This window comes from Austrofundulus limnaeus, unplaced genomic scaffold, assembly GCF_001266775.1.
Source record: "Austrofundulus limnaeus strain Quisiro unplaced genomic scaffold, Austrofundulus_limnaeus-1.0 Scaffold43, whole genome shotgun sequence".
Lineage (NCBI taxonomy): Eukaryota > Metazoa > Chordata > Actinopteri > Cyprinodontiformes > Rivulidae > Austrofundulus > Austrofundulus limnaeus.
Window position 1 is genome coordinate 1953760 of NW_013952445.1, and position 17603 is coordinate 1971362.

General features: G+C 41.7%; 1 protein-coding gene across 4 annotated transcripts in view; it reads left to right on the top strand.

The window, feature by feature from the left end:
* The window catches only part of adkb (adenosine kinase b), a 166178-nt gene that overhangs the window by 59740 nt on the left and 88835 nt on the right, over positions 1-17603 (top strand). For all 4 annotated transcript variants that reach the window (XM_014007661.1, XM_014007659.1, XM_014007662.1 and 1 more), the window contains exons 5-6: positions 8722-8894; positions 14313-14421. In XM_014007661.1, the coding sequence (XP_013863115.1) occupies positions 8722-8894; positions 14313-14421 (282 nt within the window). The remainder of the gene's footprint in view (positions 1-8721; positions 8895-14312; positions 14422-17603) is intronic.

Consider the following 17603-nt stretch of genomic DNA (forward strand, 5'->3'; position numbering starts at 1 on the left):
CACACACACACACACACACACACACACACACACACACACACACACACACACACACACACACACACACACGTGCAGTTCGACACACAAGCTGTCAAGATTTGTTTTGGTGTTTTTTTCTTCCTTTTTTTATTGTCTAACGTCTCCCTTGAAATTGTTTGCTAGTGTATTAGAAGAGACTGTTCTTTACTTTCCCTTCAACTGCAGCACAGGGACAATTTCTACCTACCGGTACATATTTTGAGTAAATCACACCAAAAGCACCGGTAAATTGCTTTGATTAGGAGATAAAGATGGCAATCAGTTGAATACAAAGGGATGCAAATAAGTTTCATTTAAATGTTGCCACTATTAATAAAACTGGCACTTCTTGTTTAAATGCCTTTCCCAGAAATAACTGAACTGAAGCTGCATCATTCATTTTTGGACTCCCGTTGCAAACATTAAAATAACACAGAGGCTTTCGTAGGTGAGAATTAGCATCGATAAGACTTTATCTATTGTGTAATCTTGTTTTGGCCTGCATTTGCATTAGCACAGCATTTTAATTTGAAATATGTAACAAGGACTCATCACTGGGCCGATGACAATACGGTTTATAGCAGCGGTTCCCAAAGTTGTGTTTGGGAACCCCGTGTAAGTCATGAAACATCAAGTRAGGGTYCCCAGATCATTTCCAGACATYAATTTAAATGCAAATAAATTGTTAATGGAATACTTTCACTATCTTTATTGCAAATATATATTATAAATGGATAAMATAAGTATCATAGTTTTAGGTTTGCTCATATTGTTATTATACCCCTGTTTAACAGAGTGATTAGAAATGTTTTAATACATAAGCAAGTAAGATCTGGGGTCACAAGTTTCTACAGCTGTTATTTTGTGATCCGGCAACTAAAAAGTTTGAAACCCATTGGTTTAAAGTATAATAAAAATGGATATTACACTATTCACTGTGTTTTTGTTCCATAGAAACAAGTTGTTGCACGGGTCAAATTTAATAAACATAAAAATACAAATTATTTGTTTTTTACCATCAGCACCAAGGACGGAGGGTTTGCGTTTAAGTTGTATCTACAGCTAATAAAAACATGAATAGGAACCAACATGCACCTCAGTCATCTAATTATTTGAGTTCTAAGGCAGCTATTTAGGCCTTTCGGAACCTACTATAACTTTTTTAGACAGATATTGTAATGTTCTTTAGCCAACTGTGAGATATTTACATATTTCCCACAAAACCTCTACACCAGGGGTTTTCAAAATCAACAAGCGTAAGTCCTCCTGAGATAGCAAACATACAGTATAACTGCCCCCGCCAAAAAAAAATACACACACCCATCCTTGTATTTGCATCAAACTGAGGACTTTGTATTGACTTCCATTCATTTTTGTAACTGTGTTTATACCTAACCCAGACATTTYCCCTAAAACTAACCATTACAAGTTTAATCTTAACCCTTACCTGAACYAAACGTARTTCACACCATACCTCTAAACCTACCTAGTAAAGTGCAGTAGAGCTGCAAATAAAGTGAGTTACTTTACATGAAAGACCTCACTTTGATAGTGACTCTGGCACAAGTGGTCCTCACTCTGYAACAAGTACACACAATGACAACCCTTGTCTTGTTTTCTTTTAGATTACATTCACACTACAGGAAAATGTGGCTCAATCTGTTGGTTTTTGACCCTACACAACTTGTCAGATGTGTTACAAAGTGACTCTGAATGCTGATGTGTCATTTCTCCTTACGACTCATCTAACGTCGCTGAGGTAGCAGTGAGCGGAGCGGATCCATCCAAGAATTTAACATGTTACCAACTTGACGGGAGTTTCAAGCACAGATCTCTSCATGTCTTCAGCCACAGAACAGAGGTCCAACTGCTTCGTCCTTGTTCTTTTCCTCTCACATGTTCTGGAGGACTGAAAACTTGCAGCAACAGATGATGCTAAATTAGCATTAGTATTGACTGTGTCAATACTAAAGTGTTGGAATCGATATTCTAAGTTTATCCGCTTGAAGTTCCGCACCAAACATAAAATGCTGCAATGGAGAATCCATCAAGAGGCAAGATTAAATGTGAACGCTGGACCTGACAAGCAGGTCAGATAATAATTTAATCACTTGTGATCGCACAAGAACTTAAGCTAACAAATGTAGCATGTGTRGTTACTCGCTCAAACAAAGCCTGCTGCGTGTGACATCACTTCTTTTGTGCACAACGGGTCGCCTCTGAACTCCTTTTTTCCGCCTCTGAACTGCTACAGTTCATACTGAAGTCAGAAGGAGGTCACATTTTAATGATAAAGTGATACACCACTGGAAAAAAAATATCTGAGCAAAAGAAAATCTAGGTGTGAACGTAAAGTTTCCCACTTCCTGATTCATGTCACGCCCCCCCCCCCTCCAAAACCACTGGCGCCCCCTAGGGAAGTTGTACCCCACAGTTTGAAAACCCCTGATCCACACCATTCCATTTGAGGTTACAAAACCTTTGATTCTGTAATTCTGCCAWACAGTTTTGATTTAAGAAGTGTTCAACTGTAGCCTAACTCCTTTTTATAAAGTAACACATCACAATCTACTGTCTCTCTCTGTCCGTCCAAAACCTGCCCGAGGTTCTTCTCCTGATAGGATTTGTTCARTTTCACCTTATCTAGGTCCTGTTCCAAAGACACTCTTAAGAAATGCTTAAAACATTTTTTAGTTTGGAAAAGCATCATTTGAACCCCTTTGGAAAGTCTCAACCTGGAAGGCTCATCCCAGAAATTTTTAAGGATTAAGCTCACTGTTCAGAAAGCTCCCCGCGACTCATCACGACTGAAAACGATTAATAGTGAGGTAATGTTTTGCAAATTAAGCCCACAATTAATGGGATTTTGGTGAGCTCAGTCTCRGTCTTTTTTAGTTTTGATGTTGTTGCATAGTGCCAAAATAATAAGAAATGAGTGAATGCTGAAATACTTGCACAGATTGCATCAGTAGACTATCAGTCAGCTTTATGTTGTCTTGCAGCCAGAGCCTAAAGCTGCATGACAACTGTGAAACACCCATTACCAAAGAATTGAGTAGTGATACACCAGCTTCCCCACTATGCTGGTATGTCAGCAGGCACTAAACAGAAAGACCACGCGTATCTGGATATTTGAAGTCGAAATTGTTTTATTTTCTCCATCAGCCTACACGTTGTGCCTTCATGCTTTCCCCTTTGAGCGTTGATTGCAAACGTAAAAATGCGGTTGACTGATCTGAAAGGAAATTACTGGAGAGGGAACTTATCCATGCCTTTGACTGATAATCAGCTCATTATCCTGTTGATCATTTACGGCTCCCCCTCTCACCCGCTCTCTAGTCTTTTTAGCTGTGTCACTGAAGCAGAGCACAGAGCCTTTTAATGGCTTGGCAAGGAGCCTGATGTGTTGAGGCAAAGTTAAAACAACCACGCTAGCTCTCCACTTTTAAACCGCACAGGTTCCCACCCCACTTATCAACTCTCTCAAGTAGGGAAAAAAAAAACTAAGACAACTACAACATATGCAACCCCAATGCGACTGGTGCCCTAGAACCCCAACATGACTAACTGTGCATGAAATTGAACTGATTGGAGTTATTGACCAGAAGGCTCCAAGCCCTGAGAGGACAGAGAGAAGTGAGCAGAGGTGGTGGGGGGCAGTGGCAGGGTTGCCTCGTGTGTTACCTGATTGAGTGAAAAAAAAAAATCTCGGACGCTTGCTTTGATGCCAGGCACTTTACAGGAAAGAGTGATTTAATGGAAGCTGCCAGACCTCATCAATGTCAGCGCTCGTGGTGAGGGGCCCCTCCGCTCCACCAGTGTTTTATATAAAAGCTCTGGCGATGACAGGCCCTGATGGACAGATGTTTGCTGGTTGTTTTAACCGCACAGTGAACAGAAACGCTGATTTCATTCTCTACGTCTGACTCTGAAAGGAAAAACTGTGAACCAAAGGGGGCCACCCCAACAGGCTCACCATCTCCGATTTTAGGTCTTTATTAATAGGCCCTTTTTTTTTTCATTTTATTTTAGCTAAGGCTGATAAGCCTGTAATTAATTTGACCATCATTAGGGACAGCCACGCTTAAGGGGGAACCAGCTGGTGATGAATAAAGACTCAAAGGATGATCTGAGCTGCGCGAGAGGGCGGCAAAGAAGAGTGATGGCCAACCAGCCTCCCTGTGATGTGGAGGAGACGCCACTTTGTTTTTTGAGCTGCAGGATAACACCAAGCGTCATTCGTCAACTCCCAGCGCCAAAAAAAATAGAGAAACAAAAAAGTCCACCTTCTCTACGTCTTCAGTAGATCTGAATTGCATTGGAATTGCATCATTAATAGAGCAGAAATGAGCTCGAGCAACTCCGGGAGAATACATTGACCCCTGAGGGAGACTAGAAACAAGACATTGTTTTTACAGGAGGAATATCTAACTAGAGGTCCCATTACCACATCATCAATATACAGCAGCGAGTGAGGAGAGAGGGGAGCAGGAAGGGAGAGGAGGGAATGTAATGGCTTATAGTGCTAATAGCAGTCTGAGCACTCAAGTCCCAAACATTCAGCTGCCTCATCTCATCTGGGCTGTGTAATTGCCCTCCTGGAAGCTGCCACACGAAGAAGCTGCCTTCGTAGTGAAGAGTGGCAGCTGCTGGATGTTGAGGAGCAGACCGAGGTCAGGTCCCTGAGTGGGGCTTTTTGCAGCCACGAGATGTCATAATTAATAGTTATCTGGTGGCCCGGGGGCCAGTTTTGGGTGGGCGCACTGGGAGTTTGGAGTATTTGGGTGAACTGGAGCTAAACAGAAAGCTATGCCAGATTTATTCCACACTTAACATATTGTATATTTATCACGGCGTTGCCCGTAGCCGTCTGTGGAGCATCCTCTGTTTTCCAGGGATTATTCCCACCCCCCCTCTTGTTTGTATTAAGTTCCCCATCTGTATCTGAATGCACCTAGAGATATATTGCTGTGGTGTGCCATGGGAACTTTTTAATCTTTGGGGACCAGCGTTTTCCCTTGTTAAGTAAATATACATGAGCTGCTGTGCAAGAAACAAGCTGCAAGCACCTTCACACGCAAAAAAAGTGTTACTTCAGCTTCCTTTTTTTTCTTTTTCTCTTCCCGTCCTCCTCTCGTTCTCGCTAACGCGTCGCCTGGGGGCAAATCTCACTCTGTCTCATCTGCTGCTTAATTTCACTGGAGCGGCCCTCGGTAATGAAGCGCCTTGATGTACATTTGCCAATTTCTGCCTCTGCCACTGCRATATAATTGGGATGTGACTAAGCATGAATACCCAGCACAGGGTTGGTTGACCTCTCGACGACCCTGCGAGTGGTGCTTTTGTCAAAATGGAGGTATTATCTCACATAATCTGGGAGTGGAGAGAGATTGTCTGCAGGGTGCCTGCGATGGAAATGAATTCATGTTGCTCCCCACTCCTGCGTACCACGGAGGGGGGATGAAAAAAAGTGCGAGATACATTTTTTACACGCTCATAATGAAGACATTTTCCTCTTATCTGTTGTTGCTTTGTGTTTATTAGAGGAGAGCAGCTTCTGGCAAAAGTAGGGGTGCCCCCCCCCCCCAATTTCACTTAGTTTTTCGAGCTAGAGAGGATTTCTCTATGTGTGTGTGTGTGTGTGTGTCAGTCATTTCCCTGCGTGGGTGCACTGTGTATTCTCATGTTGGTGTGTATGTGTGTCCATTAATGACCCTGTAAAATGACAAGCAGGGCTGGCAGAGAGAGTGCAGCCGCTCGGCAGTGACAGAGAGAAGGTGGAGGAGGCAGCAGAGTTCAGTGGCTGCGAGGTCGCTGGTTGGTGTGATTCACCATGCTGTCATCACAGAGGGACGGAGGCCCCTCGGTGGCCCTCTCTATTCCCACCTGAGAGGCCTGCAAATGGRGGGGGCCACGCTGTCATTATTTACAGCCCGCAGCTCCTAACCTTGAATTCGGAGCTCATCACCGCGAAGGGAAAATCAGATTGGACTTGACGTGTACCCAAGCCAGTGACCTTGATAAGTGTGAGGTGCCTGCAGCAAGAGGTTAGGGAAGACGAGCTCGGATTTGCACGTATGTCCGTGAGTKTGTGTGTGTGTGGGCACGTTTTTGCTACATCGCGGGAACCAATTTCCAGAAAAACGCAGCCTTGTGGGGACCGAATGTGCATCGTGGGGACCAAAGCCCAGTCCCCACGAATACTAAATTCGGGTAGGGGGTTAGGTTTAAGTCCAAGGTGTGAATTGAGTTTAGGTTAGTTTTAGGGTAAATGGTCAGGGTTAGGCTATAAAATTACCAAAAAACGAAAGGAAGTCAATCCACGGTCCCCACGGGGATATAAAAGCAAACCTCTGTGTGTGTGTGTGTGTGAGTGTGTGTGCATGTTTGTGTGTTTCAACCAGGTGGAGTTGGAGACGTGGTTGAAAGACTGAATCATGACTCAAGATGACACGTGGTAGGGCTGCTCATGGACCAAAATACAGAAGGCAAACATCACTTTTACCTCAGCTCATTTTACAGGGAACACAACACTAACAAGATCATTAGAATGGGCACATTTTACACTGAAAACACAGTTTGATACAATCTTCCCCCCACAGTGTATAAAATTCTTGATAAATCAAAACCCGATGCTTTAATCAAAATAAAGCAACATATCAAACGGTAAAACTTCAAAATTTAATTGAAATATATAAATTAAATCTCTTTTTTTAAATTGCTCGACATATTACAAAAAAGTCTCCTTTGCTTGTCATGAATAATTAGGCTGCTTTGCAATAAGTCATTGATAATATTTATCTTTCAATGTTTAGAGAAGATAGGGAGACTCATCGCTTCTGCTCTTTTAAGACTAAATGAGGGGCATTCGTAAATTCAAATGATAAATTTGTTTGAGGGTTGCTTCCTGTAGGATCTAGCCTGTGTGCACAATTAAAAAGCCAGCAACTATGATTATATGCATGTCGAATGAGACATCGTAGAGTCCCAAATCTTATATAATAAAACAGCACTTAACTGGTTTTCCTGCAGTTCAGACATGTTGCCAATATTACGTAATTGGATCAAATAAATAATAATCAATAAAACTAGCGAATAAGTGCTTACATTTTTAGAAGTCTTGCTTAAAAACCACATTGATCAATAATAATTAAGAACTACAGGATGTACTGTAGTTTTTCTAATTTCTCCATTCCAACTTCTTTTAAGTGGTTATTATGCAAAATCAACTTTTTTGAGCTTTATATCATTTATGTCGTGCCTTCATCAAAAACATACCATGTTTGAGAAATCCTTGAATCTCCTGTGATAGCCATGTGGAGCTACTGCTAAATGCATGCTGGTACAAAGCTCCGCCTATTTACACAAAGCTCCTCCCTGGAGCTCAGTCTGCACCTGAGCTCCAGTCCCACAGAGCCCCCCCTTCCCCAAAGCATTGTTGTGAAGACGTGCTGAAGTGGGAGTGTCGGAAATGGTAGGAGGGTTTTAAAGAGACAGAGGCCAATTTCAAAGTGTTTTTGATTTTGACAGCCTTTTCCTAAAGATAACATAATCACTTGATTGTGGAATAGAACTGAACTATGTCCATAGAAAATACATAGCACCCTCCCTTTAAACATATTGCTGACTTCAACTATAAAACAAGGCTTTATTTTTAATGGAAAAACACTTTTTTTATTTTCATTGATTTCATTTCATTTAATTATTATTAGATGTTGTTTGTACATTTCAGACAGTATCCCAGTTTTTGTATTTTGTTTCAGATGCAACATTTATTATCTCTGTATTTTATGTTCTTAGATTAAAATGTATTTATATGCATATTAGATTGTATTTAGTTTTATATTTTTAGACAGAAATGCTAATATCTACCCTCATTAGCAGTTTGTTAACAATCAACCTTGTGCGGATAACTAATGCTCGCTTTGGTTTAAATAATGAATCTCTTCTTAAGCTGTTGGTTTTCCATTTGATTTATTTTGTTTTTTTATTCCTTTGATTTACTTTTCTAAAGAGCCGATTTAGGGGGAAATGGTGGGTACGGCGAGACGAACGATGATGAAAACGCAGTTTTCTTCCTCCATCGAGATGCTTTTTGGTGAAATGATTAATTTCACACGTATACAGGTCATCTCCAAAAGCAGCAGCATCTCATTCACAAGGGGCCCCCGTCAGCAACAAAGCTGGAGGCTGCAATAAAATAAGCAAACAGCAGCAACGTACTGCACGTCAATAAATCTTTGGAGGTTAAACCTGAGCAGCTTCGTTGCCTTTCGTCAGGTAAAAGTCACAGAGTGCATCGAGACTGTCGAGACCCAAAGAGGGGGGAAAATATTTTTTTTAAAAGAGGAGAGCAGTTCGGGGAGTGTCCTGTGGCAGCGGGTGCATACTCACACACAGTCTGTGTTTGCATAAGATGGATGAAGCCTTAAATTACTGGGTTTGTGTAAATAAGGAGATTAGACTGTTTTTAGCACACAGGCAGGAAGGAGAAGCGCTCGTATGAGAATAGTCTCTCTGTGTGCTGTGGAGTTGGGTTTGGGGTTGTTTACGACAGCTCGCAGCTCTCATATATCACAAGCAGTATGTTTGCTGTGAAGCTACAGTTTGTGTGCCATCTGCCTTTGCTGAACTTGACCCCTCAAACAGACTTATATTTGTAAACGGAGCTCTCTGTAACTGTCTTTATTTTCTCTTTCCTAGTGGATGATCCAGAAACCGCACAAGGTGGCTACCTTCTTTGGGTGCATCGGCAAAGACCACTTTGGGGAGATTCTGAAGAAGAAGGCCGAAGAAGCCCACGTCGATGCCCATTACTATGAACAGAACGAGGAGCCCACCGGTACCTGTGCAGCCTGTATTACAGGGGACAATAGGTTAATATTATTTTAAAATAAAACATTTCTCAAGAGCTTCTGAAAGGGTTGGCACCTCTAATTACCCGTGACCAAGACACAGCCCTTATTTTGTGTTATTTTGACCGTTTTTCAGGTATTTCAGGCCTGTCAGGATAACAAATTTTGCTGGATGATAAATTTTCTCTAAAATTATTGCAATAAATGATAATATCGTTTAAAGACCAGATTAAACTACAATGAAAATAATGATCCCCACCTCCCCAGACAGTATAATTTATTATTCACTAAATAAATATAATATTTTGAGGTTAAAATACGTTGTAATGCTTTTACTGTAATTTACTTAACTTTCCTGTTTTCTTTGTACTGAAATATTATATGACATACCTAAATTTCTCAATTTTCCAAAAGTATGTATTTGCCTGGTGCACTACAATTTGGCTAGGAAAGATTACAACATATGACGGCGGCCGACTAAAACCCTGCGTGACATTTTCAGCAGTTATGCTTAAACGTACATATATACCATACCATGCCTCTTTTATTTATAAAGCACTTTAAACAGCACAAGGCCAACCAAAGTGCTGTACAGTAGGCAGACACAACAGGACATAGTCAAAATACAGATAAAAATATGGAGCATTTATATTTACAGTACACACAGAAAAGAGTTATGATACACGGTGAGGTTTTACACCATCTCACTCAGACTCAAAGGAATTCAGTACTGTTTTTAAGCAAGACTTGAATACAGGAAGGGAAGAGGACTGTCTGACATGTAGTGGTAGATCGTTATATTTTATATAACCACGTTATATATGACATCATTAATTTTAAAATCAGGTCAAAGTTACTTACAGACAAGAGAATTGCAGCTGTGTACTTAACCAGTTAATATCTATTGTGTTAGAGCAAATTATGTAATTTTATTGGTGTGTGTGTGTAGAGGGGGAGGTTATTGACTGGATAAACCTATTGTAGGGGGTAACCCCCACCCAATCCCCACCCCACACCCCCCTCAAATTATGCCCATGTATGCCTTTTTAAAATTTTTAATTTATGTACATAAAAAGTAAGTTAAGAGCTGACCTGGACCAGAGACCATGTGCCTGGTTAATACCTGACTCAAGAGTTCACTCCTTTTTATGTTAAGGAATAGAAAAGAGGGAGACACGAAGGCAAACAAGTAGGATAATGAAAATTATTGACCTCATTTTAATCTATCGTGCAGTTAATTGATTTATTGGTTATCACAACAGGCCTAATTTGATTTCTCTCAGCTGGAAGTCATAACAGAGAATCATTAAGTGCACACTTCATAGAAAAAAAGAACAGCTTGAGCTTGTTTTTCCAGGCCCTCACTCAGTCTGTGCAACCCCAGCGAGTTGTCATCCATCTATAGGCTGACAGTAGCAATGTGTCAGAGATTGCTGGGCTAGCCCAGTTCTCACCTGTCAGCCTTCTCCTGTAGAGAAAAAAAATAAGAGGGGGGCTTTAGCATCTCTGGCGACTTTCACTCCAGCATCATCATCAGCACATCAGAGACAGCAGAGGTCAAACTCTGCGCTGATACCCACAAATATCGCTAACATTAAAGGCTGCAGTTCATGATAGGCCGGGCGTCGATCAATAACCTCCTTCTCTAAACACTCCTCTCCTCTGCAGCCTTTTATCCACACGGATACTGCAGTTGTCAGTCAGTCAACCGCTGGACCCTGACCACCCTGGGAGGCAGACTCGGTGAATGGTCTTAGTGGGCTTGTTTGATGTGGGCTCTGACACCTGAAAAGGTCAGGTGCCGTGCTCAGGGAGGCGAACTCTGTAATATTTCTTACAGGTGTTTAACCGACAGCTCGGGAGGCTGGAGGAAAGGTCGTTGGTGGGGCGAGATTGGAAAAGTGATGGCTTTTGAAGGACAGGGAGCAAACATGCCACAGCCTCTCAGATTATTAGTGGAAGTCATCCAAAAAAATCCCACCTACTCAAATCTGAGAGTTTGAGTTCCTGTCTTTTTTTAAAAATAAAAATATGCATGTTTAACCTCATTTCAAGCACCTTTTTTCCCTCTATGTGCAATCAAAGAAACAATCAGTCAGTCCCTTCAGGATCTCAGACTTTGCATGATTGCTGCCCAAAATTTAACATCTTATCATTTTTTTGTAAAGCCCTAATAGCTTCATGAAAGTAATTAAAGTTAATTTAATTAAGCATAATATTTCATAATAAGTTTTTATGTGCTGATTACAATCACTTGAGTGCTGGCAAATCTTAGTCGGAGGACATTCAGCTGTCAAAAAAGAATCATTTCCATCAACTTATAAGGAGATGTTATTATGAGGCTCAATGCTTGATTTTTATTTCACAGTGAGGTGGTGGGACATATGCTCCTCTGATATACGTGCAGTAATTTGAACTTTATTGTATAACATTTAGCATACTTTATATTCTGAGGTAAGCACGAATATAAGACATAAGACAAATTGATGGAAGAAAAAAGATTTTGATACCAAACTCCCAGGCATATTATAGGTATTTTTAACAGATTATGTTAATTTGTTTGGCTGTTGGTAAAGTAATTCGTTTTTGTTGATGAAATCCAAAAAGTTTGAAGGATTCAGGTTTGTCTTAAATTTTAGTTTTGTTTTCATTTGTTTGTTTTGGGTTGAGATTCTCCCACTAAACTGTGCCACCAAGTTTTCTTAATGACATATGGAACACCTTTATGTACAAATTTAACGGTACTTGTGTTTCACTTAAATTCTTAAATTATGCTCATATTTTTGCTCTACAAAACTGAGGAGGTGTGTCTTGTGTTTTCACTTCATCCTCTGACTTTTGTTCAGTGGGTACTGTCTAGTTACACATTTTACGCACAAAACATAAAAAGCTTACATATTTTTACATTTTGTCTTAAAAGCACACATGAGATGTTGAGTTTATTAATGAATTAGCTGATAGATTGAGTTAAATAAATATTGTGGGTGAGGGTGTGAATGGTTGTTTCTGTGTTCCTGCGTCACACTTCAAGCCAAACTGTGAGCACAAAATCTATCAAATCTAAAACGGACAAAAATAGTTTATAGTATCTTCATGTATCACTTCTTAGAGCTGTCTGACCCACTTTTTTTCAGTGTTCCTACGACTAAGTGTGTGAATGGCTGTGATGGTTGTGTTTTATTGTAGCTCCAAAGTGTGAAACACAGAGAACAACTAAATGTGAACGCAAATCCTTAGTAATAAAAGGTGCAGTGAAATATTGTATTTCACGTTGCCTTTTTCTGGAAACTTTTATGTTACTCACTTCTTGTTAGTAGCGGCAGATGGTAGCTAACGCTAATTGTTTTTTTTTTTCAAATTGCATTTGGGTAAGTGTGGACAAGGGTGAGCACAGCTAACCAAAAAGTTAGGTTCACTAACTACTAATCCACTGAATTTAGCTCCACTAACACTAAGCTGTTACAGATTAAAAAATAAAAAAAAATTAGCGGAAGCTAACAGCTAAAATGACTGTCCATCAGCCTGTCTTCATCTCCTTCCAATTAAAAACTGGTGGGACTGATGCAAACCTGTTTGTTTTCTAATGGGTAGAATCATCTGTGGCAGATTGGTCAATCCAAACCAGAGTTATAGCTCTGTTTAACGTCTTCCAGTTTACTCCTTTCAGAATAAAAGCATTTTATTGAGTTTGCATTTATATAAATACCATTTGAAGTTTGTCAAACAACAAATAGCTAATACTTCCTCTACTGTATTTCAAACATAGTCAGTTTTTGTATTCATTATTTAAATTTTAAATGGTAAATGGCTTGAACAGCACTTTATTAAGTCCATATGGACCCCAAAGCGCTTTAAACTTATGTCAATCACCCATTCACATATATATTCACACACTGATGGTGGTAAGCTACATTGTAGCCACAGCTACTCTGGGGCACACCAACAGAGGGCTTCCATGCACCGGTGCCACCGGACCCTCTGACCACCACCAGTAGGCAAGGTGGGTGAAGTGTCTTGCCCAAGGACACAATGACTGAGACTGCTGGAACGGGAGATCAAACCGACAACCTACCGGTTACAGGACAACTCCTCCACAGCCGCCCGATTTTGTCACATGTTATTTCTTTTTGACGCTTTTATTTTGAAATTTAGCTGCTAAAGATACTATGCTACACATGACATGCACTGCTTATAAGGCAGAATAATTGACTTTGCTTTGGGGAAAAATCACGTTTAAAATATAAGTTTTACACTTGTGAATTTTTAGCGTACTTTAAATTAGCATAGCCTCTTTTAGCGGAAGCTAATCGTTCACTAATGTTTTTCAGAATTTTGACGTCATAAAAGCTGCAATAGTTTCTAAATACTGGTTTTCAGTGCAGAATAAGCTGCGGTCTGGGTGCTGCACTTCTGCATTTCAAAGTTCCACCTTTTCTGTTCCTCAACATGTTATTAACTTAAATTATTTTGACATTATACAACAGATACAGAATTGTTCATGTCAGCATTGCGACACATGAAAAAATAGATACTATTCCCCCCACCTTTACTGGATGGCTTTTTTTGTTTTTAAGGATTTTATTTTGAAGCATTTTTTTTCTCTTTTTGAATGGCTAAAAGTGGCACTTTTGATATGACCTTTTTAAATGTATCATATCACCAGATGTGTTTGTTCTCTCGTAGTGCTCTTCTGTGCTCATATCTGTCGGGACTCCCTCAGTAATGACACTCGTTGTGCCTGTCATGTTTGTCCCAACCTTTGAGTCCATTACCGCAGCTCGGGTCAAACGCAGTCCCCGTCCTGCTGTCACATTGTAGCCTTCGTCATCACACTTCTGATCAGCTTAGCACACTTCTGCTCTCCTCTCAGACACAAAACGTGGCCAGCAGTTTTTTTTTCCTCCCCTCGCTGTATGAGGACAGACTCCTTCCAACACCCTCGTATGGTCGCCTAACAGTTTCCCCCCCTAAGTAGCTATGATGGGTGCACTCAGTTTGATGGCCGCTCATAAAGAGAAAGAACATGAGGACGGGGTAATGAGCTATGTTAAGATAATGCCACCTGCTTCAATCTCCCACTACTCACTACTCAACTAAAGTGCTCATTTAGCAATGCGGTTTTGTTGTTTTTCAACCCTCGCTAACAATGAGCCACTTTTGCTGCTGATATGATTATACGAATAATTTCAAGGTGGCCTATTGTTTATCTCAAATATTTTATTCTAATGTCAGATTATTTCAGAATAAAGACATCCAGGTGACTTTATGTTAATTGTGGTTCAGAAACTCAAAGAAGATATTATCATCCTTTTCATATCTCCAAAAAAAAAAAAAAAAAAATTGCAGGCTTTGTGTCTTTTTTTTCTTTTCTTTTTTTTTGAGACAAAATTAAGATGGATGATAAGCGAGGCAGAAGATTTATGGGGTCTGTCTCGGCAGGTCCCTTGTTGCTAACCTGGCAGCGGCAAACTGCTACAAAAAGGAAAAACACCTGGACTTGGACAGCAACTGGGAGCTGGTGGAGAAAGCCAAAGTCTATTATATTGCGGTAAGTGAGACCCTCTACACTCAGAATGACTGTTCCCAAACTCTGTTAGCCAGAGGAGGACAAAATGTTAAGAGGCTTTATTCAGGAAATGCCTCAGCACGCCTTCTGCATTGTCAATATATCTATTCATCCTTTTGTTGAATGAAATGAGCTCTGTTACCTATTGAGACAATACAGCTCCATTTTCCCTCTTTTCCCCTCGTCTTTGTGCACGAAGCTGCAGCACAGTGTGAAATTGTTCTGCATGTAACGTATTCATTCATTTCTTTTAACATGAAGACAAGCCAACAGGTGCTGCCAAAGTGTGAAAATTGATTATGCAAGTTCATTGGGCTTTAGCCCCCGCCTCCTCTCCCACACCATCTTCCGCCTTGCAGACAAAACATGCGCACAGATTGACGGGGACAGATGTGCGCCGAGACATTTGCACACACTCTGTCTCGCGCTGCGCCTCTGAGGTAATGGCTTCCCTCGCGCCTCCTGGAGAAGGATGGACGTCCACGCTCACGTTTCACTCTCTGGGATTACGTCTTAATTCCGGCAGATCAGCGGCTCCCCTCATCTCAAGTCAAGGTGATAGCCCTGAAATTGCGCCGCATTCCGCGTCTTTAAGCAGTTCGTTAGTGGTATAAATCAGCGTTACAGCCTGGTCGACACAATCCTTGGGATGCTGTCCCATGTGAAATTCACAATGCTCCCCCTGTTGTCCACCAGTCAGTCCAAACATCGGGAACTGGACCGTCGGGCTGTGATGATGGAAGTTTCATGACTAACCGTCTAGTCGCGGAAGCAAACACCCCAAAATAAATAACATAAAACGCTGTCAGTGCTCGAGCCAGAAAGCAGATCAGTCCGTCCATCCTCCGGAGTTTGTGTGGTCTCATTTTTTAAAATTATTTATTTATTTATTTATTTTAGCCTCTGCTTCACATTAGCAAACATGGCACATCCTCTGCAAATTGGCAGTTGGGTTTTGCCCACATCCGACCGTCTTGTGCACAGGGAAAAGCTTCCGTGGGATTCGAGGGGGAAGATAGAAGGCACCACAAATGGGTGTTTGTCAGTGCTTGGAATCTAAAACGCGGTGCTCGGTGTCCCTCTTGGGCCTCTTTGTCAAAACAGGGGCTTGGGGTGGGGGATCATTCGCTTTATTAGAGTCCCATTTGCACTTTTAAACTGCTTATCCAGATACACTGCCACAGCTATCCCCGCTTAATACTCTGTGTCGTGTCTAGACCAACATACACTAAGGCCTTCTGGCTTCATTAACCTTGTCGAGAGCACTTAGGCGCGTTTACCAAATTTACAGCCAGATTGTAAATTTTTCACTCCTCCCCGCACTAACCTTTCTTGTGTGTTGCTGTGCTCGGTTGATTATTATTATTTTTTTATTAAATTGCTGCGGTCGTGTGCACTCCGATCCGTGGATTTAATTACCAAAATGTGCACGCGTGCGTACGCTAGCATGTTGTTCTGCTCGCACATGCGTCCGCATTCGTCGGAGCGTGCGTTCACGTTAAGGAGCTGATTGATGATTCCTGGCAGAGGCTCTCAAGGTGCCTGCGTTCGATGGGGTGTGATTGGATGAAAACAGAATTATTAGAGGGCTCTTGCAGCCAGACTGGCTCATCCAGCAGCAGCGGCGGCGGCGGCAGAGCTGGTGGCAGACGCAGAGCAGGGAGGCAGCATTGCCATTTCTCACAAAGAGAGAGAATGTTGAACTCCTGCCAAATGTTTTGTGGCAGGCTGTTGCTAGGAAATCTGGGTCCTTAGGCAAATCATTACACAAAGACCAATAACAAAGGCGAGGAGAAGGAATGGCTAAATGCATTTCAGGCGCATCTCTCTTTTTCTTTCGTCTTTTTGTTTTTTGTTTTTTTGCAAATGCCATCACTGCTGCCGCGATGTGCGCAGTTATTTCTCACCCTGACGATTGTAAACATCAGAAATGGAGGTATTGTCGGAAGAGAAAATGAGTGACTCTAATTGGTCAGGGTGATTTGTGCACGCTGGCCCAGTTAGCCTCGTCTCTTTCGTCCCCTTTTATTTTGCTCCCACTTTTTTTTCGAACCCCCCCCCCTTTTTTTTGCTGTCTCCCTCGCCTCTCTCTTCCTCTAGTCTCTCAGACACACATAACATTTGCTGTTAAACACTCCCAGCATGCACGCACACATTCTGCAGCATACCACTGGCTTGTTTTTCTTACCACCGAGCGCTTTGCCCTGTAATTTGATCTCCACTGCTTGATGCATCTTCCACAATGCCACTCTGAATTAACCTATGTCTCCACAGCTCTCCTTGGTTCCCGCTAATAAAACGGCCTCTAAAAACGTACTCCGTTTACGTTTAAGAGTTTTAGGGGGGGAAAAAAAAGCGCTCCATCCCTTGGGCGCGCACAATGTAACTAACAGAAATGGAGAAAAGGAACGAGACAATTGACTGTGAAAAGGCCTGTTAATGACTGGGCACAGATGGTCAGAAAATAACCCAAGGATAGACGAGGAGACACTTGCCTCTGCCAACTGGCCTGGTACACAAAACTCAACCAATGAGGCACAAGCTGCACCGTAGTTAGGTCACAAATCTGATCACAGCTGTTCATTTGAGCCCCACATGAAGAGTGCAATCACCGTTAGCTTGCAAGTGGTTAGCCACGCCCGAGGAGAGCTAGCTCGCCCACCTTTTTTTTCTTTTTTTTCTCTCTTTCTCTCTTTTTTTTCTCTTCAAACAGTGTAGTAAGTTGAACCAGAACGCCTCACACTGTTAACACTGGCACACTGTATACAGCATTAATTGGCAGTTGTGTTCTTGCCCTCACTGCAGGGGAAAACGGAGTTCAGCTTCAGTCACTGTAGCATAATATGCAGGGGGGTGGGGGGGGGCAGGGCAAAGGCAGGAAAGAAAAACGCAGCACTGGCACCACAAGCAGAACGTCAGCCTGCTTAAACCCCAGAGTGGCACACACACACATACAAACTTGTTTTATGTACTTGTGGGGCCCGTCTATTGACTTCCATTCATTTTTTGGTAATTTTATATCCTAACCCTGACCACAAACCCTAAGACTAACCTCACAGGTACCTACCTACCTGACCCTAAAACTAACCTAAACTCAATTCACACTTGGTCCTAAACCCAACCCCCACACCCAAAATTAGCCTCCGAAGTTGTGGGGCCCAGGC